The 26102-nt window shown below is 42.5% G+C and overlaps 1 protein-coding gene across 3 annotated transcripts in view; it reads left to right on the top strand.

The window, feature by feature from the left end:
• The first annotated feature begins 5740 nt into the window (after positions 1–5740).
• MTMR7 (myotubularin related protein 7) overlaps positions 5741–26102 on the top strand; it is a 129248-nt gene continuing 108886 nt past the window's right edge. For 2 of the 3 annotated variants that reach the window (XM_070364132.1, XM_070364133.1), the window contains exon 1: positions 5741–5913. In XM_070364132.1, the coding sequence (XP_070220233.1) occupies positions 5890–5913 (24 nt within the window). In that variant the 5' untranslated portion in view covers positions 5741–5889. The remainder of the gene's footprint in view (positions 5914–26102) is intronic. The other variant, XM_070364131.1, reaches the window with a different exon arrangement.

Below are 26102 nucleotides of genomic sequence, written 5' to 3'. Positions count from 1 at the left end.
GCCTTCTCCTGCCCACGCTGCTCCACGGAAAAACTGTTTTCCCTAAAACGGGTCCCTGGTGCCAAAAAGGTTGGGGACTACTGCAATACAGTGTAAGGAGTAGGGTGATTAGTACCATTGTTTGCAGAACATTCTGAGGAATGACCCAGAAATGTTGTCATCATTTGTGAAATCTGAGCACTAAACAACTTCTTACAGTACGACTTTTGGACTATCATTCATTCATAAGTTGGTGATTATTCACGCAGACTCTGAAAAGTGACCAAGTGGTCAGGAACGAAATTTTGAAAATAAACGTGATCGGTTTTATGGACAGAGGATCGGGTTCCTCTGTCTGCTCTGTTCAAGCTCTTGAAGCAAGTCTTTACGAGGGCAAGACAGCCAATCAATACATGCCCAATCTGAAAGCAAACGTGCGTGCTGCTCCGCACGTTAGATCCAGGTCAGAACCTTGTTAGTTCACCGTCTCGCATGAATCTTGTTCACCATTTTTCTTTACAAAAATATTCTCTCTGCCAAAGAAGAGATAGAAAAATTTCCTTGCAGGGCCAACATTCAAAATTACTCATTATCTCCACAAGAAACCTTCATGTAACCCAAGAACAACTCTTTATCTGTTTATTAAAAATCTCAAATTGTCCTGGTTACAAGATCTGTGTTTATATGCATGTTGTTAGTATTTAGCATCTGCATCTAAATTTTAAAAAGAGGGGGGTTAAGATAAGGTTTTATTAATTATGTATGACCCAAACACCAAAGACGCATCTCAGATTTTTACTAAAAGATCAGTTAAATAATTTTTATAGAACATTGGCTTTGAAGCACCATAGAACCTTCCTCAAAGCTGGATTATATTTCATAGAAAAATCTTTCAGTGTTGTTGTTTTTTTTTAACTTGATTGTAAAAATATTGTTGCCAAAATCCTGACAGCTCAAGAGGGTGTGCCCTCCTCTTTTCTTTTTCCGGCTATTGATGCACATTCGTGATATTGTTTTTATTGTTTCCTCATGGAAAATAAGCCCAATTTTATGCTTGAAAAATGATTACTTTTCAGGAAGATTACATTTGACTTGAAATTTTAGGAAGTACATATTTAAAAGTCCTTTTAACTCTTCAGTAGTTTAAAAAAAATAAACTAAAATTTTCTCCACAAAAAAATTTGCTTTGACTCTTGACACTATGACATGCTTATTGATTATTATTTGTTTTTATTTGAAATGACCTTTTAAAGGACACATTCTTTGCAATTGTTAAAATATGTAATATAAATAGTTGTAAACTATAAAAAACTAAAATTATAATCTCCCACAAATCCACCACCCAGATGTAATTGTTATGCCTATACTTTTTCTTCTTACTTTCACACATACTCACAGACTCATTTTTTTTTGAACTTTTTTTTCTTGCTATTAAAAACAAAAAAGATTTTAAAATCTGGTACATAAAATTCCTGATTCAAGTACTTCAGGATGTCAGGAAGGTCTCCTTCACATGGTCATTTAGGATCTCAGATTCTTTGTTCTAAACTTTTTATTTTATATTGGAGGATAGCCAATTAACAAGGTTGTAATGGTTTCAGGTGGACTGCAAAGGGACTCGGCCATGCATATACATGTGTCCATTCTCCCCAAACCCCTCTCCCATCCAGGCTGCCACATAACACTGAGCAGAGTTCCCTGTGCGGCACAGTAGGTCCTTGTGGGTTATCCGTTCATACACACTCATTTTGAAAAACAACTCAGATCACACTGTATATACAGTTTAGTATCTGGCTTTTTGGCTTAAAATTTTGTTATAAGCATCTTTCTATGTCATTAAATATCCTTTGGGAAAAAGCTTTCAAGCTCATATAGTATTCCATATAGAGCCACACCACATTTTATTTAAAAATTCTATTTATTTTTGATCTCTAATGTTTCTAATGTTCTGTTTCACTAATCAAAACGTGTCAGGGAAGTCTTGAGTGAACTGGAACTGGGGCTCAGAAGCTTCCAGATTGTTGGCAGGCAGAAAGAATCCTGGCTCCATAGGGCTTTGTTGGAATTACTACAAATACTTTCATAGAAGCTGATGAACCTACTGAATTTACAAAAATTTGAACTGTGCACAGATACTTGCAAAAGTCTGATGATTAGGGAGCCTGTGATGATTATCAATCTGCCCCACACATGTATCTAACTCCATCTAAAGAGAGGGAAACTTATTATAGATGAAAATGGGATCAAAATGTAAAGTATATCTCAGCATCAGGGCTTGATGTCAGGGGAGCATGGTGGTTCTGGGCCCAACATTCTATTTTAAAACCTTGCCTGTTCACAGAGTTAGCACTCCTTCTATGCTGGCCCGGAGGTTCCCCTTTGGCTCCTAGAAAAAGGGCAGAGCTGCCTGCAATCCACAGTGCGCTTGTTCTTTATATCTGGTGTAGAGCAAGGCCAAAGAAGACATTGGTATTTGGCATCAACGACTTTATAAAAATCCTGGAAGTGAGGATGCTATTTCTTTGCAGAAACCCAAATGTAGCTCTCACTTGATCCTGGGTATCTAGTCTGCTTCGAGCTAAGACTTGGCTTCTATAGAGACGGGTGCCCTCCTCTATGCAGAACTTCATGGACAGCTGGGGCTTATTAGTGTTGAATAGGATTTTCCTGAGTTTATAATCATTAGCAATACTACCCTCCTGAGGAAAGAGCTCTTGGCTTCACTCCAAATCAGAAGTTTTAGCTGCCTCAGGAGAAATATAAGAATTCCGGAAAACGTCTTTCAAGTGTTTGATATGTCTCCAAATCTCCTCGGGTCGCTGAAGATCACAGCATTTTCGGAAAGTTCCCAGTGAATATCAAGTTTGGATTTAAAAATTCCAATAGCAGTATTATCTGCAGCTAGAATATCTGTGTGATTTTGCATATAAGAAAAGTTTGCAAAAACTTCTAAAGAAGAGGTTCTCCAGGAGAAGTTTGGTAATACACAACACCGTTGAAGTCTTAGAGAGATTCTATTCTGTGAAGACAGAGGGGCAACGTTTATCCAAATGGCCTGTGCTTCATCACAAACACACCAGTACCATATTTGAGGAATTAAGAATATGATCCTGAGTTCACTTATTATTTTCTGTATAATTAATATGACAAATATAGGAAGTGGATCAGTCTCCCTGAGGCTACTTTTGGCATTTCCACAGGCTCTGTTGCCATCTTATCGGTCTACTTTTCACCTCCTTGATGTTATCCTTATCATTGCTGTGGAACTTCCTATCTTCCTCCTCTGGGTCTCCCTTCAATTTCCCAGCCTCTGCCATGGTACCTTGTGCATGACCATCAGTCAGTTCATATCAGTGCTTCTTAACTAAATGAATGGCTGGTTTCACTTTCTGCCCTAGCTCAGGTCAACATAGTCAGCCATTTCAATGATGTAGTCTCTTCTCTCAGAGAAGGCAATGGCACCCCACTCCAGTACTCTTGCCTGGAAAATCCCATGGATGGAGGAGCCTGGTAGGCTGCAGTCGATGGGGTCGCTAAGAGTCGGACACGACTGAGCGACTTCACTTTCACTTTTCACTTTCATGCATTGGAGAAGGAAATGGCAATACACTCCAGTGTTCTTGCCTGGAGAATTCCAGGGACCAGGGAGCCTTGTGGGCCACCGTTTATGGGGTCGCACAGAGTCGGACATGACTGAAGTGACTTAGCAGCAGCAGCAGTTTCTTCTCTCACTCCCCACTGCCCTCCAACTCTTGTTGCTTTCTTCAATTTCTTCTGCCCCACCAGCTGGTGGTTCAGAGAATCGATGAAACATGGGGATAGAAGGCAGTTTAAGCATCAGAAAGTGCAGTGTGGCTGACTGGGGTCAACACAGCTTGTGATCCAATAAGATAGTGATTGGGGTTGGGGGTCAAGTCAAAGAGGATTCTTCAGGGAACTATTAGATCAAACCCAAATGTTTACTTATTTATTGAGATTTCTTTCCTTATTTTTATTTCTAGCCTATTCTATGTTAACTTATCCTAATAAATGGAATGCAATTCTTGACTCATTTTTCACCTAATGCTGATTTTATAGCTATGATGAATGGAAGCTATTTTTGTGAGCCAACCTGGAAATTTTTCTTAGCACTAGGCTATTTATATTTTTCAGATTTATATCTTTTTACTCACCAATTTGTGTTTTGGGTGCTTTAAAACACCTATGCTAATATGTAAGGTCCAAAAGACTTATATGCAAAAATTCGTCACTATAAGACATAGAAAAACCCTGAAATCACATAATTCCAAGGTTATTATCTCTTTCAGAATGTATCCCCTCAGAATGGATATAGAATTCCTAGCACTGATGGAATTCTGAGATGGAAGCTACCTTTGAGATTATGTAAGCTGGTGACTTTCTCATTTCATAAATGAGGAGCCCAAAGTCAGAGGCTGAATGGAAACCGGAGAGCTCCTGACACTATTCTTATTGTTCTTGTAATAAGAAATTATACCCTGGGTCAGTTTTGCCATATGCAAACATTAGTTTACTGAACTTGTTCTAATTGCCTCCCAGAGTGGGAGGAGGATGAAATGATAAGAGGTATGTGAAGAGGACCTGGAAGTTTAAAAACAGGTACAACATTGTATTGATTCAGTAAACATTTATTTGGAAGGTTGCAGTGCAATGTGCCTAGGATGTACTGGACAAAAAGAGATAAACAATCAATGTCTCTAGCTAAAGAATTTACAAGCCAGGTAGAAAGGGAGATGAGTAGGAGCTAGAAAAAAAAATTGGATAGATATTATTCTAAGAACTACGAACAGTTTTGTGAAATATTAGTTATGGTGAAACTTTACACACAAGTTTGCAAGAAAAAAAAGGCAGGAGGAGTGGGGCACATTTCTTCTCTTTGACTTTTCCAAATTCATAAATGGAAAAAAATAATACCTTGTAATGGATGTGGGGTGTGTGTGTGTGCATGTGCTCAGTCCTGTCAGATTCTTTGAGACCCTAGGGGACTATATATAGCCTGCCAGGCGCCTAAGTCCATGGCATTTTCCAGGCAAGAATACTAAAGTGGGTTGCCATTTCCTCCTCCAGGGGATCTTCCTGATGCAGGAATCCAGCACGCGTCTCCTGCATCGGCAGCGGGATTCTTCACCACTGAGCCACCTGGGAAGCCCTTATATAATGGATGCTTTGTGTCTGTATCTTTCAGTTCCTTTAGAGCTAAGTGAGGATGGCAAATGAGAACCCAATTTAGTGCCAGGGGAAAGCGTCACTTCCAACAGTGAAGTCACAGGTTGATGTGAGATGCCTGACTTAACAGCGCGTTCTAGGGCGCTAACACTGTTGCTACATTTCCAGCTTCGTCCCTAGTGCCTTGCCGGCTGTGCTGAAACAGTCAGAGCCCATCGGGCCACACTGCGTCTGGAGTGCTCGTGGCAGCCTTTTTTCCTGACCCACCCTTAAGTCTCACCTATGCCGGGACGCTCTGGAAGGAAGCCGATGGGCAGTGTGGAGCAGCGCCTGGCCCCTTCTGTCCTCCAAGAGGCCACATCCGACACAAGGCCCCCATTGTGTCTCGGGGAAGAGTGACCCCCACAGTCCTGCGCCGGCTGGCCTTCTCCGGGGGAAGCGAGCGGCATTGGCTCCCGCGACCCGAGCCCGGCCAGGGGCGCGGAGGCGGCGGCAGGCGGCTCAGGTTGCCGAAGCGCAGAACCGCGCGCTCTAGGGCCGCGCGGGCGCCCGGGGCCCCGCACGCCGGCCTCGCGCGGGCGCCGCCGCACCTGGGGGCGGAGCCAGGCCCGCGGCCCGCCCCCTCCCGGGCGCGAAGCCCCCTCCCCGCACCCCTACCGCCGCTCTGCGGACACGCGCAGGTGCCGGAGACCGCGCCCGCCCGGGACCTGCGGACTCGGGCCCGCCATGGAGCACATCCGCACGCCCAAGGTGGGTGCCACGGGTGCGGGCGGACGAGGGATGCTGAGCGGGCGGGAGGCCCGGCTTCCCCGCCCCGGCGCAGGCCGAATCCGCACCGCTAGCGAGCGAGGCGGGAGGCAGCGCCCGAGCATCTCCTGCTTCGCCGGAAGGCTGGGCTCACTGGAGCTGCCGCTCAGGCCTGGCCTTGGCTGCTGCTGGATCTAACCTCTCGTCCTTGGGGGTGCGCGGTGGACTGAGGGCTGGATGGAGGGAACCCTAATTGTCTGTTGAGTAATGGACTGCTGATAGGCTGATAAACGCTCCCTTTCTGGTCTAGCACTAGGTTGCTGCTTTAAAAAAAAAAACCTTTTCTTTTCTTTTTTCTTTTTTTTCCCCCTGTTGGTTGCTCTGAGCAGTGGAAAGAGAAACAAGCCTTCCTAATGACAGGTGCAGGGAAACGAGTTAGGTGCAGGTGCGTTGAAGGCACTCGGGAAGCTTGTTGAATCTAAGGCTTGAGACCCGCCCAGCCCGCCCTTCTGCTTCTGCGTCTTCAGGCTATCAACTGCAGTGGACCTTGGGCCGAGTAGATGATCAGTGTTCGCTCTAGTCTAAATGTATTATCTGTCCTTCCGTCTTCTTGCGTTTTCCAGTGGGTTGCAACTTACAGATCGTCCGCTTACCAGCTCAACAAAAGCGACTGGTTCCAGGTCATTCCAGTTAAATTGACCCCCGTACCAAACCTTCCTACTCATAGTTGTACTAGTGATATAATTTAGAGCGAAAAAGGTGATCGACGTTCCCGATAAAAACCCTTAACTAGTGACAAAACCTGTTTCAGCAGCCAATTGGTTGTCTCCTGTGACTGCATCTACAGCGCCTTGCCTTGCCTTGCCAGGTTGATCGCTTCAAAACCTAGGCCCTTGACCGCGAAGTCAAAGCTAGCTCTGAGTGGGCGGAACGTAGGAGGCCCCAGGGCTCCTATTGATGACACGGGGCCATTGCTCTGCAGTAAGTCCAGGAGGAAAAATTCATTCCTAAATTCTGGAGTGCTTCCTAAGTGCCTCTTTATAAAAGCAGTGTTTACAATTGTCTCATGTCAGTGGAAGAATAAAATCTTTTAGTTCGCTACATAAAGTCAGTTCCAGCAGTAAAATTCAGTTGTATTGATTTTGCACAGTGCAATTAAATTGTTGCATCACAGTCGGGAAATTGTAAACTTAAAGGAGAGTGCCATAAACCACAAAATAGGTGGCTCAAAGCTTTCAGGGTTTAAGTGGTGCTAAATAATTTATTCTGGAGTGAGGAATTTAGCTCATGGACTCTCTGCCCTTTCCAAGGGCATCCTTTTTATTTTTTTCATGATGAAGGGAGCTCTTGATAAAAATGATGTCTAATGTGAATGTTAATAGTCATAGGGTGACATGATATCAGGTGCTTTTTTTTTTCCTATGGAATGTGAATTTTGGGAGTCAAGGCCTTTTCTAATCTATTCAAACCCATTGTTTATAAAACCATGTGTGCAAACCTGAACAGCAAGCAATATTGTCACTTGTTCCTCAAACTAGTTTTCATAAACACACTGTAAGCAGTGTAGTACTTCAAACCAGAAATCACCTGTCAGGAAACAGAAAGAGATGGTGGTTGGGGAGGGGGTGGTTGGAATGGGCAGTTGTCTGAAATGTCATTGAGTTGAGAGTCATTAACATTTAGGAGAGTGCAGGTGGAAAAAATTAAAAGTTACAGAGGTTGGGTGGATCCAGTCTGTTTATTCAAGTCATTCCACAAGTGTTTGAGAACCTTTCCTGTGGAAGGTTCTGTGTTATGTCCTGGGAGGCCCTGGTCTGAAGGGTTGTTGTTCATTCGCTCAGTCGTATCCAACTCTTGGTGACCCCATGGACTGCAGCATGCCAGGCTCCCCTGTCCTTCACCGTCTCCCGGAGATTGCTCAAACTCGTGTCCATTGAGTTGGTGATTCCATCCAACCATCTTGTCCTCTGTCATCCCCTTCTCTTCCTGCTTTCGATCCTTCCCAGCATCAGGGTCGTTTCTAATGAGTTGGTTCTTCACATCAGGTGGCCAAAGTATTGGAGTTTCAGCTTCAGCATCAGTCCTTCCAATGAATATTCAGGGCTGATTTCCTTTAGGATGGACTGGTTGGATCTCCTTGCAGTCCAAGGGAGTCTCAAGAGTCTTCTCTAACACCACAGCTTGAAAGCATCAATTCTTCCATGCTCAGCTTTCTTTATGGCCCAGCTCTCACATCCATACATGACTACTGGAAAAATCATAGCTTTGACTAGATGGACCTTTGTCAGCAAAGTAATATCTCTGCTTTTGAAAATGCTATGTAAGTTGGTCATAGCTTTTCTTCCAAGGAGCAAGCATCTTTTAATTTCATGGCTGCAGTCACCATCTGCAGTGATTTTGGAGCCCAAGAAAATAAAGTCTGTTGAGGCAGCTGTAAATCTAGAGAGAAATGTGTACACAGGACAGTGGGCAGAGAGGTCAGTGGACAGAGGGTCCACTCTACCATAAAGGGTGAGGGAAGGCTCCTTCAAAGAGCTGAGTCTTAACACGCAAGATGCCAAAGAAGACCAGGAACATTGGAGATGCTGGCAGGCAGTTGTGTACGTATGATGTGTTGTAATATATCATTACAACTTCAAAGATGCCAAAGGCCTTAACAGTGATAAAGATAGAATTGATGACACCATTCCTTGAAGTTAAACAATATCATTTTATTTTACATTTTAAAAACAATTAAAAAATTTTTGTCTTTAGTTTTTTTTCTTCTAGTTTTATTGAGATTGAATGTACATACCGTGCTGTATAAGGTGTACGGTGTAATGATGCGGCTTACATACATCATAAAATGTTTACCTCAATAAGTTGATGACCACCCGTCATCATATAGAGAGAAAATTAAAGAAATAGAAAAAAACTGATGAGAACTCATAGAATTTATCATCTTAACTTTCATGTATAACATATAGCAGTATAAATTATATTTATCATGTTATACTTTCCATCCCTAGTAGTTACTTATAACTGGAAGTTTGTATTTTTTGACCATCTTCCCCCAGCCACCCCCCTTCCCATAGCCACAGATTGGATCTTTTTTTCTATGAGATTGAGATGCAGGTAAAAAGACTCTGATGCCGGGAGGGATTGGGGGCAGGAGGAAAGGGGACGACAGAGGATGAGATGGCTGGATGGCATCACCGACTCGATGGACGTGAGTTTGAGTGAACTCCGGGAGTTGGTGATGGACAGGGAGGCCTGGCGTGCTGCGATTCATGGGGTCTCAAAGAGTCGGACACGACTGAGTGACTGAACTGAACTGAACAACATCCTGTGTTAGTTCCTGTTTTACATTTTACATTTAAAAAATATTTATTTATTTTGGCTGTGCTGGGTCTTCACTGCTGCGTGGGCTTTTCTTCAGTTGCAGTGAGCAGGGGCTGCTCTCTGGTTGCAGTGTGTGGGTTTCTCATTGTGGTGGCTTCTCTTGTTGCAAAGTATGGGCTCTACGGCACACGGGCATTAGTAGTTGGAACTCCCAGGCTCTAGAGCACAGGCTCAATAGTTATGGGGCATGGGCTTAGTTGCTCCGTGGCATGTGGGTTCTTCCAGGACCAGGAATAGAACCCATGACTCCTGCATTGGCAGGCAGACTCTTCACCAGTGAGCCATCAAGGAAGCCCTGATTTTACATTTTTAAGTACAAAACTAATTTTCACAACATAAATGAAAAAGGGGAGAATACTACTTAAGAGCTTGTGTTGTAGAATGCATAATTACTGATGGTCATATTCATCTTTGTTTTTGGCTTCCATTGAATTCTGGGGGTATTGAATAGGTATATTGCCTTATATTGTATGATTTCATGTGTTAGATGATTTGTGAGGTGTATACACGAAGTTTCTCTGTAGGTTTGACATGTGTTTACCATGTGGGTGCTGCTGCTGCTAAGTCACTTCAGTCGTGTCCGACTCTGTGGGACCCCATAGACAGCAGCCCACCAGGCTCCCCGTCCCTGGGATTCTCCAGGCAAGAACACTGGAGTGGGTTGCCATTTCCTTCTCCAATGCATGAAAGTGAAAAGTGAAAGTGAAGATGCTCAGTCATATCCGACTTTGAGTGACCCCATGGACTGCAGCCTACCAGGCTCCTCCGTCCATGAGATTCTCCAGGCAAAAGTACTGGAGTGGGGTGCCATTGCCTTCTCCGACCATGTGGGTAGCAGGGGTTTATTTTAAGAGGAGAGAAAATGCGTGTATAATGTGCAGTTGTTTTCCTATTATAATGAAAGTCATTCATTTACTCTGTAAGCTGCATGATATCCATCACAGCCTGTGTGCTCCACTTCAGTCTCTGGAGTGCAGTGTAAGGAGACAGATGCCCATGAATAATCTGGAATGCTTTGCACATTTTTCTCTCTTGATGTGTGTGTGTATGTGTTTAACTGAAGCCTTTAATAGAGCATATGCTAAACAGGGTGTTCTTCTCCCGGAATGGTTCCTGTATCAGAAAGAAAAAATGTTCCAAGGTTGAGCTAGTTTGCAGTTGGGTTGAAGTGAGGACATCAAGCATTACCTGTATTCATCACAGTGAACTTTTTGTTTCCACTTCACTGTCAGGCTTTCTTTGACACTCTAAAAACTTGCTGGTAAGAAAAGAAAACCTTGCAAGAAGCTTAGGGATAATTTGGGTTCAAGTGTTAGTTCTACAGAAAACCTTCTGGGCTTTCAGAAGTAGCTTAAAGTGTTTTGTAGGGTGTGGGTTAGTATTGGATAGGTGCTAATGAGTCTAGCTGGGATTCTGGCAAAGTAATCTCTACTTTTTGTGCTTTGTCCTTTCCAGAAGACATTTTCCCCTACATGTGTGCATTTGAGTTTTGAAATAGAATACGCGATGACCTCCAAAGCCTTGAAAATGCCTTCTTTTCCTTTCCACCCCCATCCCCCCATTCTGAGCCGTTACCCTCACAGCCTCCTAGCTGGTCTCCCAAGTTCCTTTTTGTTTTTCTCCGGTCCTGCCTCCACGGAGGGAGTTGGGTGATGCTTTTATGACACAAATTGGTTATGTTCCTTCCCTGCTGGAATTCTTGGATGGCTTCCCTTTGTACCCAGGTTAGAGAGGGAGAATCCCCAGAAAGGCCTGCCTGGATGGACCTCTGCTTCCTTCCCGTCCTGGTTCTGTGACAGTCATCGTCTTGCTTACCTTCCTCTGATTGCAGCTAGCCTTCGTGGGTTCCTCGCCTGTGACAGGTTCTTTTTCTGCCTGAGGACTTTCGCACTGCTGTTCCTCCTGGGGGATACTCTTATCCCCACTGTTCACCTGCATAAGTTTCCAATCTTCCTACTTTCAGATTCAATGTAACTTCCTCAAGGAGGCTGTTGCCCCATTCTCCATCTAAATTAGGGCTGCCTGTTATATTCTATCATGGAACCCAGGTTTTCACCTTATGCCCCATGTTACATGCAAGTTTTATATTTATGCAAGCGATTATTCATCTCAAGCTCTTCTTTTAGATCAAGAGCCTTGTGAAGGCGAGGATCACATCTCATTCACCCGTGTAGCCACAGCACCTAATATAGTTTCTGGGACCAAGGAAGCACACAGTAAATAAATTAGTAATTGGAAAATAGAAAGAATGAGTAATTCCTTTTTTTAAAAATGTTTTTTATTGTGTTAAAAGTCACATAATGTAAAGCATACTATTTTAACCATATTTAACTGTATGTTTCAGTGACTCTAAGCACTGCTGCTAAGCTGCTAAGTTGCTTCAGTCAAGTCCAACTCTGTGCGACCCCATAGACAGCAGCCCACCAGGCTCCCCCGTCCCTGGGATTCTCCAGGCAAGAACACTGGAGTGGGTTGCCATTTCCTTCTCCAATGCATGAAAGTGAAAAGTGAAAGTGAAGTCGCTCAGTCATGTCTGACTCTTCACGACCCCATGGACTGCAGCCTACCAGGCTCCTCCGCCCATGGGATTTTCCAGGCAAGAGTACTGGAGTGGGGTGCCACTGCCTTCTCTGACTCTAAGCACAGGAATGAGTAATTCTTAATTTCAGCACTTTGTGTTTTAGTTTTTTCTTTAGTAATCCAGGCCTCTTGTGCATTGTACCCATGACTAGGTACAATATTGTCAGTCTTCTAATAGTATAAAGTACTTGTGGATATCAATATAGTTTATAAAATTGATTGCATATATATATATATAATGATATGTATTTTGTCATTATATATAGTTTTAATGAGACAGAATTAAAATAACGTAAGATTCCCCATTCAGCCTTTTTAAAGTGTAAATTTCAGTGTTTTTAGTGTATTTACATTGTTGGGTTCCTCTCATCGCTGTCTTATAGGAAACATTTTCATCAGCCCCTAAAGAAATCTGTTAGGAATCAGTCCTTATTCCCTGGTAGCTGGGATGATACAGAATCTCCCCTCAGTGCAGGAGACCGAGTTCAATCCTTGGGTCAGTAAGATCCACTGGAGAAGGAAATGGAAACCCACTCCAGCATTCTTGCCTGGAGAATTCCATGGATAGAGAAGATTGGCGGGCTTTTAAAGTCCATGGGATGGCAAAGAGTCAGACACCACTGAGTGACCAGCACTGTCTAGGTTCATCCAACTCCTAGCAGATATTGGTGCTTTATTCTTTTTTATTACAGAATAATATTGCATTCTGTGGATTTACATTCTGTTTATGCTTTCATCAGTGTTTGGTTGTTTGGGTTGTTTCTACTTTTTTGATTATTATGAATAGCACTGCTGTGAACACTCTGGGAGAATATAACTTTTTATTATTATTATTGATTTTTGTTACACATTTAAACAGTTTCTTAGAGAAACAACCTAATGAGATGAAGTTATACTCACATCATTCCAAATTCACTTCTAATTTGTGATAATATGCCTTTTTATGCAATCATAAGTAATATGCTTTTTTGGAGAAGGCATTGGCACCCCACTCCAGTACTCTTGCCTGGAAAATCCTATGGACGGAGGAGCCTGGAAGGCTGCATGGGGTCGCTGAGGGTCGGACACGACTGAGCAGCTTCACTTTCACTTTTCACTTTCATGCATTGGAGAAGGAAATGGCAACCCACTCCAGTGTTCTTGCCTGGAGAATCCCAGGGACGGGGGAGCCTGGTGGGCTGCCGTCTATGGGGTCACACAGAGTCGGACATGACTGAAGTGACTTAGCAGCAGCAGCAATATGCTTTTTCTCTTAATGACCTTTTTACCCACCATTATTTTGCATGCATATTTTATATTCGAATGTCATCTGCCTATGTATTGTTTTAATAATTACGTAGTATTCATTTGAGTGTGGTTTGCTGAAACTATACCCACTCACAGGGATTTGGGTTTTGTGCCCCTAGGAAGTCCCCTGGTACAGGTTTCTCAGTGTATTATTTGCCCAGAGTGGAATGAAGAGAGTATGAACAGTCTTCATAAGGATTCTAATAATGTGGTATCTTTCAGTATTGGAGGGCTTCTCATATGGCCCAGGGTTTAAAGAGAGACTTTATAGTCCCAGGGAGCAGCAATGGAGGGACTGCAGAGGAGAAGATCTTGGCTTTATGTAGAGAAGTTCTTTCCAACAATTATCCCTGTTGTGGGGCTTCCCAGATGGCGCCAGTGGTAAAGAACCCGCCTGCCAATGCAGGAGACATAAGAGACGTGGGTTCAATCCCTGGATTGGGAAGATCCCCTGAAGGAGGGCATGGCCACCCACTCCAGTATTCTTGCCTGGAGAATCCCATGGCTGGAGGAACCTGGCGGGCTGTAGTCCATGGGGTTGCAAAGAATCAGACACAACTGAAGTGACTTAGGGCACACACATCCCTGTTACAGAAATTAGTGGATGACAGGTGTTTTATGCAGAGTCAGGGTGACTCTTGTCAGTGGAGAAATGAAGGTGTTTCAGGCATCTGAGGGGAGAATAGACTAGAATTGTGCTTGGATTTCTTCTGGCCCAGTACCCGGCTACCCCAAGCTTCCTGCTTCTGATGCTGAGAGCTCACTGTGTCCCTTGGCAATCCATGACCACCATGGACAGCTCTAGACATTAGTAAGTTTGCTTTATATTGAGTCAAAATCTGGCTCACTGTTGTTTCTAGTAATTGCATCTAGCTCTGTCCTGTGGGATGTTCCCCACTGCATCAACCCTCCTTCCAGAAAATGGCCCTTCGGCCACCTCTGTAACCTTTTCCTGCCACCTAAGTGGTAGGCTTTTCACTGCCTGTTCTGGCAACCAATCAGTGGCTTGGTTTTAAGTTCTTTTATATCCTGGTTACTTTTCTCAATGAGTTAAAGCAAACTAACAAACGTGATTACTCTAGGTTTTCTTGAACTCAGGGGGAGTAAAGTTTGCTAACTAGTTTTTAAATTTAAATATCATCCAGCCACAGCTCAGTGGCCTTCTGGGGAGCTGACTGTGGAAGGGAACCCTGAAGTTGTCTGCACACATTGAGCTGCAAAGTCAGGTCTCCCCTGCCTTTTCCTTGAGTGATAGTATCGTACACTTTGCTTTGTTAAGTGTTATCTCGTTGGATTTAGGGCTTCCCAGGTGGCTCAGTGGTGAAGAATCTGCCTGCCAATGTAGGAGATTCAAGAGATGTGGGTCCCCTGGGTCAGGAAGATCCCTTGGAGAAGAGCATGGCAACCCATTCCAATTTTCTTTCCTGGAGAATCCTATGGACAGAGGAGCCTGGACGGCCACAGTCCATGGATTTAGCTTCTTGCCCACCGCCCCGCCTCCCCCCGGATTTAACTTCTTACACACACTCACCCACCCCCTAGTGGAATTAGCTTCTTGCTTAATCCCTAGCTCTGTTCTTTGGGGTCGCACATCTGCTATTCCTCTCAGCCAGGTACCATCCACAGCCTCGCCCTCTGCTATTACCTCATCCGTGATCTCATCCAAGAAAAAACTGAGTTAGGCGGATGTGACTTCTTAGTAGCTTAAGTCACTTTGCCTTCATCTCTCAAGCTCTCCTTCCTGATAACAGATATAATAGTTCCCTCAGCTTGGTGCCAGCTACCGTCTGATAAACTTGCCCTCCATCAACTCTCCAGATAGCTCATCAAAGACAAAAATGAAGTAGTCTGTGAGTGATTGAGTGAATCCTCGCGCTGATTGATGATTTCCTTTTCTAGGTTCATAAAAAATTCCATTTTAGAATCTTGCCTGGAATGAATGTCAGACCCACCAAATTATAATTCAAAATTCCACACCCCCATTTGAAAATAGTGACTTCATTTGCGAGATCTGTCATAGAGATTCATAGAATCATGAGAAGACTGGCTTTGTGTCACTCACTGTCATCATACTGTCAGCACTAAGGGTTATATCTTCTTTCATCATTATTAAAAAAAAACATTTTCAGGTGATAATGGTGTATTGCCTTTTGATTCCATAATAGGAAAAATATAGAAATTAGCCACTGTTAATATTTGAGTTTATTTCCTTCAGACCTTTTTCCTTTGCATGAATGTTCAAACTTTTTATTTGATTGTTTAGAAATTAAGGATTTCTCAATTCAGTTTTGTACTATGCCTGTTTTCATTTACCCTATTGTGGTCTTTGAAAACATGCTTTTAGAAGACTATGTGATTTTTTTTTAATCATATAGATATGTCATTATCACATTAAGCATTTCCCCATAAGGCTGTTCCAATAATATAATGACGAATATCTTATTTATTATTTGCATATGTGATTACTCCCTCAGGATAGAACCTTAGATGAAATTACTGTGTCTCAGAAGATGAACAATTTTATGGCTGATATGTGTTGCTAATGACTTTCCAAAAACGTTATATTAAGATTCAGAAATGGAGGACAGTATCTCTCTCACTGTACCATTGCTTTATTATGTAAAAAAATATTTGTAAAAGGGGGATAGTGCTTCTTTAATTCATTGTATGTAGTTTTTTTTTTATTTCTAGTAAGTTGAAATATTTTTCCAGATTTTTATTGACCGTTTTGTTACTTTTCTGAATTGTGTATTTATATCTTCTACCATTTCAATAATTCTTGCTTTTATGTGTATGTATGGTCTGTGTGTGTATAATGTTTCAGTTCAGTTAAGTTCAGTCGCTCAGTCGTGTCCGACTCTTTGTGACCCCATGAATCACAGCATGCCAGGCCTTCCTGTCCATCACCAACTCCCGGAGTTCACTCAGACTCACATCCACTGAGTCAGTGATGCCATCCAGCCATCTCATCCTCTGACGTCTCCTCCTCTTGCCCCCAATCCCTCCCAGCATCAGAGTCTTTTCCAATGAGTCAACTCTTCGCATCAGGTGGCCAAAGTACTGGAGTTTCAGCTTTATCATCATTCCTTCCAAAGAAATGCCAGGGCTGATCTCCTTCAGAATGGACTGGTTGGATCTCCTTGCAGTCCAAGGGACTCTCAAGAGTCTTCTCCAACACCACAGTTCAAAAGCATCAATTTTTCGGTGCTCGGCCTTCTTCACAGTCCAACGCTCACATCCATACATGACCACTGGAAAAACCATAACCTTGATCTGACGGACCTTTGTTGGCAAAGTAATGTCTCTGCTTTTGAATATGCTATCTAGGTTGGTCATAACTTTCCTTCCAAGGAGTAAGCGTCTTTTAATTTCATGGCTGCAGTCACCATCTGCAGTGATTTTGGAGCCCCCCAAAATTAAGTCTGACACTGTTTCCACTGTTTCCCCATCTATTTCCCATGAAGTGGTGGGACCGGATGCCATGATCTTCATTTTCTGAATGTTGAGCTTTAAGCCAACTTTTTCACTCTCCTCTTTCACTTTCATCAAGAGGCTTTTGAGTTCCTCTTCACTTTCTGCCATAAGGGTGGTGTCATCTGCATATCTGAGGTTATCGATATTTCTCCTGGCAATCTTGATTCCAGCTTGTGTTTCTTCCAGTCCAGCATTTCTCATGATGTACTCTGCATATAAGTTAAATAAGCAGGGTGACAATATACAGCCTTGACATACTCCTTTTCCTATTTGGAACCAGTCTGTTGTTCCATGTCCAGTTCTAACTGTTGCTTCCTGACCTGCATACAGATTTCTCAAGAGGCAGGTCAGGTGGTCTGGTATTCCCATCTCTTTCAGAATTTTCCACAGTTTCTTGTGATCCACACAGTCAAAGGCTTTGGCATAGTCAATAAAGCAGAAATAGATGTTTTTCTGGAACTCTCTTGCTTTTTCCATGATCCAGCAGATGTTGGCAATTTGATCTGTGGTTCCTCTGCCTTTTCTAAAACCAGCTTGAACATCTGGAAGTTCATGGTTCACGTATTGCTGAAGCCTGGCTTGGAGGATTTTAAGCATCACTTTACTAGCATGTGAGATGAGTGCAATTGTGTGGTAGTTTGAACATTCTTTGACATTGCCTTTCTTTGGGATTGGAATGAAAACTGACCTTTTCCAGTCCTGTGGCCACTGCTGAGTTTTCCAAATTTGCTGGCATATTGAGTGCAGCATTTTCATAGCATCAACTTTTAGGATTTTTCAATAGCTCAACTGGAATTCCATCACCTCCACTAGCTTTGTTCATAGTGATGCTTCCCAAAGCCCACTTGACTTCACATTCCAGGATGTCTGACTCTAGGTGAGTGATCACACCATCACTGAGATGGAATTTACATACTATAAAATTTACTCTTTTGAAGTATGCAGTTCTGTGCTTTTTTGGTGTGTATTCAGTTATATAACCATTACAGTTATCTTAATTCCACAGCATGTCATCAGTCTAAGAAGAAACTCCTTACCCTAAAGTCGCTCCCCATTTCTCCCTTGCCCCTGCTATCCCCGGCAATCATTAATGTACTTTATGTCTTTATGTATTTCCCTTTTCTGAACATTTCATGTAAGTTGAATTATGCAATATGTAGTCCTTTGTGGCTTGCTCTTTTTAGCATAATGTATTAAGGTTTATTCAAGTTAGTAGTATGAGCTAGTGCCTCGTTTCTTTTTCTCCATTCTGTGGATATATCACAGTTTTGTTTTTCAGGTGTTGGACATTTGCGCTGTTCCTGTTTTTTGCTATTACAAGTAATGCTGCTATGAACTCCTATGTGGAAATTTTTCTGTGGGCATATGTTTTTATTTCTTTTAGGTGGAATTTCAACTCCTTTGAGTGAAATTGCTCTCATATGGCAAACCTTTGTTTAACGTTTTGAGGAACTGCCAAACTGTTTTCTGGAAGTGACTGCACCATTTTAAGGTCCCAGCAACAATGTGTGAAGGTTCCAATTTTTTCCCATCTCTGCCAGCACTTGTTATTGTCAGTCTCTTTTATTCATCCCAGGGGGTGTGAAGTGGTGTTCATCATGGCTTTGGTTTGCATTTCCGCTGACTAATTATATTGAGCATCTTTTCATGTGTTTAATGACCATTTGTGTGTCTTTGAAGAGCTGTCTGTTCAAATCCTTTGTTCATTCTTAATTGGGTTATTTGCTTAATTATTGAATTGCAAAACTTCTTTATGCATTATGGACATAAGTCTGTAATCCTTATAATAAGTAATCCGATATAACTCCGAAAGAGGTATGACTTGCATATGTCTTCTCCCTGTCTGTCAGTTTTTTTTCACTGTCTTCATGGTATCCTTTGAACACAAGGGCTTTCCTGGTGGTTCAGATGGTAAAGAACCTGCCTGCTAATGCTGGAGACCCAGGTTCAATCCCTGGGTCAGGAAGATCCCCTAGAGAAGGGAATGGCTACCCACTGCAGTATTCTTTCCTGAAGAATTCCATGGACAGAGGGGCCTGATGGGCTGCAGTCCATGGGGTCACAAAGAGTCGGACAAGACTGAGCGACTGACACTTTTTTTTTAATGAAAAAGTTTTGAATTTTGATGACGTCAACCTTACCCAGTTTTTCTTTTCTCACTTGTGCTTTTGGTGTCATATCCATGGGTGTTTTTTTTTAAAACTCCCCTTTCTTTCTGTAAAAACGTAATACAGAAAATTTAGTTCAAAAAAGCAGAAAGAAAATGAAAGCTGTGCATAATCTCAACACCCAAGAACTGCTGTTAACTTTGTATCTATTGTGAGCCCTTTTGATAGCTCAGTTGGTAAAAAATCCTCCTGCAATGCAGAAGACCCCGATTCGATTCCTGGGTCAGGAATATCCCCTGGAGAAGGCTACCCACTCCAGTATTCTTGGAATTCCCTTGTAGCTCAGCTGGTAGAGAATCTGCCTGCAAAGTGGGAGACCTGGGTTTGATCCCTGGGTTGGGAACATCCCCAACCATGAGAAGGGAAAGGCTACCCACTCCAATGTAGCCTAGAGAATTCCATGGACTGTATAGTCCATGGGGTTGCAAAGAGTCAGACATGACTGATCAACTTATCTTTATATAAACTTCATAAACTATATATATATAAAACTTTTCTTTGTATAAAAATAGGAAAACAACATAAAACAAAATGAGTTTTATTTATCTGTGTGTGTGTAATTTTGGAAAGTGAGAACCTGTGTTTTGTATCTAATAGTATACCATAAATATATTTCTTACGTTATTAAACTTTCTTCTGAAAACTGGTCTGTCGTCACTACCCCGTCTCACATTGTGTGGAGGCATTCTAAGTTGTTTAGGGTTAGAAGGCAATCACTTCTCCATGGGTCTTAAACATTTCTGCACTTTTGCTCTGAAGTTATCTTTTTCCAGGGTGATTTTGTAGTGAACCACCTTGGAAGAAAGACACAGTTCCTCCCCTGGGCAAAGGGCAGATTTGTTTGCTGTCTGGGATAAGAAAGACAATATTTTCTTCGGGGGCAGAGGTTGCTCAGGCTTGTTAGCAGCCCTCTTACAAGATTGGCATGTGGGCGGCTCTGGGCTCTGAGTTCCTTATCTGGGAGCCACTGTGTGCAGGGCCTGCACTGGGCACTCTTTTCCCATTGACTGGGGAGGGGGCGAGGGGAGGGGGCGAGGGGAGGGGGTAGGTGTCTGGTGCAGGCCTGGGGCCTGCGTCCTGGGTTGCAGAGAGTCACGGAGTCCAAATTCCTGACCCTGGAGTCTTGTGTCTTCTGTCAGCATCCTTGATACCACAGATGATACTAACTTGTGAGGTTGCAAGCAGATTAACATTTTGGACATTTTACAGCTTTTCAGTTCAGTTCAGTTGCTCAGTCGTGTCTGACTATTTGTGACCCCATGAATCACAGCACGCCAGGCCTCCCTGTCCATCACCAACTCCTGGAGTTCACTCAAACTCACGTCCATCAAGTCGGTGATGCCATCCAGCCATCTCATCCTCTGTCGTCCCCTTCTCCTCCTGCCCCCAATCCCTCCCAGCATCAGAGTCTTTTCCAATGAGTCAACTCTTTGCATGAGGTGGCCAAAGTATTGGAGTTTCAGCTTTAGCATCATTCCTTCCAAAGAATACACAGGACTGATCTCCTTCAGAATGGACTGGTTGGATCTCCTTGCAGTCCAAGGGACTCTCAAGAGTCTTCTCCAACACTACTGTTCACAAGCATCAATTCTTCGGTGCTCGGCCTTCTTCACAGTCCAACTCTCACATCCATACATCACCAATGGAAAAACTATAGCCTTGACTAGACAGACCTTTGTTGGCAAAGTAATGTCTTTGCTTTTGAATATGCTATCTAGGTTGATCATAACTTTCCTTCCAAGGAGTAAGCATCTTTTAATTTAAGTTTATTCTAGGCTCCAAAATCACTGCAGATGGTGATTGAAGCCATGAAATTGCAGCCATGAAATTAAAAGATGGGGAGGGAGGAGGGAGGAGGGAGGAGGGTTCAGGATGGGGAACACATGTATACCTGTGGCGGATTCATTTTAATATATCGTAAAGATTTTTTTACGTCATCTGCTACATTTGCCGTTGGAGTTGTGTCTACTTTACCACTGTAAGCAGAGGAACTTTTTTTCTTTCTTCTTATGAGAATGATATATGAAGTGTTGTTGTTGTTCAGTCACTGAGTCCTGTCTGAGTCTTTGCGACCCCGTGGACTGCAGAACGCCAGACTTAACCTGTCCTTCACCATCTCCAAACTCTTGTCCGTTGAGTCAGTGATGCCATCCAACCATCTCATCCTCTGTGACCCCCTTCTCCTCCTGCCCTCAATCTTTCCCAGCATCAGGATCTTTTCCAATGAGTCGGCTCTTCACATTAGGTGGTCAAAGTATTAAAGCTTCAGCAATTGTGGTTTCTCATTAATTGATATAGCTTTGCTTATTGGTGAGATTGAATGTACTTTTGGTGGCTGTCTGTAACAGTAGCAATATAGTAATAGTGCTGGTGAAAGAAAATCCTTCAGTAGTACTTTCTGTGTGCTAGGCACTCGATTCATTAGTCCCTAAAATAACTCTATTAGGTAAATATTATTATTATCCCCATTTCACAGATGAGGAAACTGAGATGAAATGTTAGTCAGCTGCAAGGAGCAGAGTGAGGATTCAGAAGCAGACAGTATAGCAATGGTTGCGTCCTCAACAACTCCGCTGTCTCGCATTTGGATGTTGAGAGCAGGAGAGAAGGTGGTCTGGGTTCCCAGTGCTTTGCACTCTCAGCCCTCCTCACATTCTTGCCCTGAGGGAAGGTATCAGACATTCCTCTCATTTTTTCTCATTATTGCAATTTGGTTTTGTCAAAAGAACCAAGGTCAGCCTTTTGTTTTGATTTGAATCTGTGTGAAGACTGTCAATCCTAAAGAAAATCAACCTTGAATATTCACTGGAAGGAGTGATGCTAAAGCTCCAATACTTTGGCCACCTGATGTGAAGAGTCGACTCTTTGGAAAAGACCCTGATGCTGGGACAGATTGAGGGCAAGAGGAGAAGAGGGTGACAGAGGATGAGATGTTTGGATGGCATCACTGACTCAGTGGACACAAGTTTGAGCAAACTCCGGGAGATAGTGAAGGATGGGGAGGCCTGGTGTGCTGCAGTTTATGGGGCAGACAGGACTTAGTGGCCAAACAACAACAAAGACAGATTATTGCCCAATTGTTAAGGGCTGTTCCATTGCCCAATATTTGACAATATTGGGGAGGTAGCCTGTGTAATCAAGTACATGATCTCATTTCAGAAGCAAGGCTGATAAGTTTGTTACAGCGAAACACACCACTTAAGGGATGTGTGTATAGTTATGGCTTATTTGTATTGTTGTATGGCAGAAACCAACAAAACATTGTAAAAATTTTTTAAAAAATAGAAAAAAAAGTATAGCTGTAGCAGTTACATTTTCTTTAGTTTTCTGAGTTGTGGCTAAGTGGGAGTTATGGTCAAGCATTCCTCGAAACCACCTACATGTGTTGAAATCCTCACTTCTAGTAGGTTTAGCAAAAGTGTAGTTGAAGTCTGGGTTGTCCGGATGTGGGTACAGAACACATAATGTGTCATGGACCATAAGAATCCCTATTCATTTTATACTGTGTAAGAAAGCAGGTGAAAGTGAAAGTTGTTCCGTCACTTCTGACTCTTTGTGACCCCATGGACTACAGTCCATGGAATTCTCTAGGCCAGAATACTGGAGTGGGTAACCTTTCCCTTCTCCAGGAGATCTTCCCAACCCAGGGGTCAAACCCAGGTCTCCTGCATTGCAGGGGGATTCTTTACCAGCTGAGCCACAAGGGAAGCCCAAGAATACTGGAGTGGGTAGCCAATCCCTTCTCCAGCGGAATACAAGCAGATTCTTTACCAACTGAGCCATCAGGGAAGCCCTTTCTAATTAGGGGGGTGTACACTATATGTGTGTGTGATGGTGAAAATTCTATGAAGAGAAATAGCACAATATAAGGAGGAGAGGGATGTTGGTGGGAGTGTTAGGATGGGTCTGTTTGATATAGGCTGGTAATACAGCCTTCTTGATAAAATAACATTTGAGCAGAGGCCTGCAAGTGAGGGAGCCAATTACCTGCTCACCTGAGGACAGCAGAGGGTCTGGAAGTAGGCACCTGCTTGGAGTCTTCGAGCAGGAGCAGTAAGCCAGGTGGGTGAGGGGCAGGGATGGGGTAGCTGTGGGGAGCGAGCTTTAAGGGTGGGGAGATCCACAGAAGGGATCCGAGCTCTGACTTACCTTTAACAGGATCTTGGGCAAAAATAAACTGGATGCAGGTGGGAGGGTACGCAAAGATAGAAAGAAGGGATGAGGGTAGCAATGGAGGTGGAAATAAACCAAATATATTTAAAAGTAGAGTGGTAAGGATTTACTAATAGAGTAGATAAGAGAGGAGAGAAAAAGAGGCGTCAAGGAGAGCACCTAGGTTATTTGCCCCAGCCTGGAAGGGTGGATTGCTGAGATGGGAAGAGCCACAGGAGGAGATTGGAAGTGAGGGGAGAGGGACCCTGGAGCTCAGTTTTGGACAAACCGAATTTGAGATGGCTGTTAGGCACGCAGGTGATTTCCTTAGTAGGGTGGAGGCATCCCCTTGAGGAGCTGCAGAAGGACAATATGAGAGTGGCATACTTTTTAAAAATAGGGCTTTCTTTTTTTATCACCTTATAAAGATCTCAAATCCTTTAGAAAGTAGTCTGATATAAAGTCAGTCATTAAATACAAATTCTGAAAACTTTCTCATAAACCATATATGCTTGTATGTTAAGTCAGAGTTCCCTATGGATTTCATTGCGTCTAAGGACTAACATCAAATTATTTTTAGTTGAATATTGAATTATGTATCTTGTACTAAATAATATATTTATTTTTGTTGTTTAGTCGGTAAGTCATGTCCGACTTTTTTGTAACCTCATGTACTGTAGCCTGTCAGGCTTATTCCCAGTAGCTTAATTTTTTTTTTTTCCCTCACCTTCACCTATCATTTATCAAGATGAACTGTAAATAGATACATTTTCCAGCATGAGAGGAGTGTAATATTTAAAGGTGTGCTAGATGATTCTTTTGTAATATGAAAGATTCTGCTATGCTTTTTCTGGTTCAGGTATTTGGATCTATTTTCAAAAAGCAAACACGTACCTTTATAATTCAACAATAATAACAAGATCCAAGCAACTCAATTAAAAACTGGGCAAAGACTTGAATAGACATTTCTCCAAAGAAGATATCCAGATGGCCGGTGAGCACCTGAAAAGATGGCCAGCATCATTAACTGTTAGGGAAATGCAGATCAAAACCACAGTCGAATACCGCTTTATACCCATTAGATGGTTACTGATAACAAACAAACAAAAGTAAGTTTTGGCAAGGATGTAAAGAAGTTGCAACTCTTGAGCATGACTGGTGGAAATGTAAAATGGAGCAGCTGCTGGGATAACAGTTTGGCGGTCCCTCAAAAACTTAAACATAGAATTACTGTAATGATCCAGCAATTCTGTTCCTACATATATGCCCCAAAGAATTAAAAACAGGGACGCAAATAGACACTTGTATGCCTATATTCATAGCCGCATTAGTCACAATTATTATAGTATCATACAGAGTAGCTTCACTACCCTGAAAATCCTGTGTCCCACATACTCATCCCTCCCATATCAGCCCTTGGCAATCTCTGATGTCTTTGTGTCTTCACAGTTTTATCTTTCTCAGAATGTCATACAGTTGGAATCATCCATTAGGTAGCCTTTTCAGTTTGGTTTCTTTCACCTAATAATATGCATCTAAGGTTCCTCCATCGGAGAAGGCAATGGCACCCCACTCCAGTACTCTTGCCTGGAAAATCCCATGGACGGAGGAGCCTGGTGGGCTGCAGTCCATGGGGTTGCTAGGAGTCGGATATGACTGAGCGACTTCACTATCACTTTTCACTTTCATGCATTGGAGAAGGAAATGGCAACCCCCTCCAGTGTTCTTGCCTGGAGAATCCCAGGGATGGGGGAGCCTGGTGGGCTGCTGTCTCTGGGGTCGCACAGAGTTGGACACGACTGACATGACTTAGCAGCAGCAGCAGCAGCAAGGTTCCTCCATATCTTTTCATGACTTGATAATTCATTTCCCTTTAGTGCTGAATACTATTTCATTGTGTGGATATATCACAGTTTACTCACTCACTTACTGAAGAACATCTTAGTGGCTTCCAAGTTCTGGCAATTATGAATAAAGCTGTTATAGACTTCTGTGTACAGGTTTTTGTGTGAATGTAAGTTTTCAGCTCCTTTAAGTAAATCCAAAGAAGGTAATTGCTCGATAACCTAGTAGGAGCATGTTTGGTTTTATAAGTAAACCATCAAACTTTCTTCCAACGTGACCGTACCATTTTGCATTTCTGTCAGGAATGAATGAGAGTTCCAGTTGCTTCACATCCTTGTCAACATTTGGTGTTGTCAGGATTTGTATTCTAATCAGTATGAAGTGGTAGCTCATTGTTGTTTTAATCTGCATTTCCCTGATGATGTATGATGTAGGTTGTATGCTTATTTGCCATCTGTATGTTTTTGGTGAGGTGTCTGTTAAGGTCTTTGGCTCATTTTTTAATCAGGTGTGTTTTTTTAATCAGAAATGTCTTTTGCAAATATTTTCTCCCAATTTGTGGCTTGACTTTTCAGTTTTTGTTTTTTTTTTTTTTTTGGCAGTGTCTTTTACAAAGCAGAAGTTTTCCATTTTAATTAGCTCTCACTTACCAATTCTTTCTTTTGTAGATCATGCCTTTGCTGTTGTATTTAAAAAGCACTGCCAAACCATCAAGATTTTCTTCTGTGTTATATTCTAGCCAGTTGTTCATTTTTAATTGTATCATCTATATTTGTATTGTTGAGTTGTAAGTCTTTGTATATTCTGGATACCAGATCTTTATCAGATATATGACTTGCAGATATTTTCTTCCATTTTGTGGGTCATTTTTTTTTCACTTTCTTATTGTTGTTCTTAGAAGCACAAAAGTTTTTGATTAAGTCCAATTTACCTATTTTTTCTTTGGTTGCTCATGTTATATGCCATATCTAAGAAACCATTGCCTACTCCAGGGTCATAAAGATTTACACTGTAGTTCTTTGATCCATTTTGAGTTAATTTTTGTATATGATATGAGATAGAGGCCTACATTCACTCTTTTGCATATGGGATTCCAGTTGTTCCAGCATCCTTTACTGACTTTCCTTAGTCCCTTTGTCTCCACAACCGTGTGAAAAATTATTTCCCTATAGTTGCTCAGACCATAGATGCTTGGGTTTCTTACTGGACTCTTGGTTCTATTCCTTTGATCTCTATCCTTCACTAGTACCACACAGTCTTGATTACTATAGCAATGAATGAGTCACTTGAGGTCTCCCAAAGCCT

This window comes from Bos mutus, chromosome 27 (genome assembly GCF_027580195.1).
Source record: "Bos mutus isolate GX-2022 chromosome 27, NWIPB_WYAK_1.1, whole genome shotgun sequence".
Lineage (NCBI taxonomy): Eukaryota > Metazoa > Chordata > Mammalia > Artiodactyla > Bovidae > Bos > Bos mutus.
Note: the sequence above shows the minus strand (reverse complement) of the source record. Positions and strands in the feature narration are given on the sequence as shown.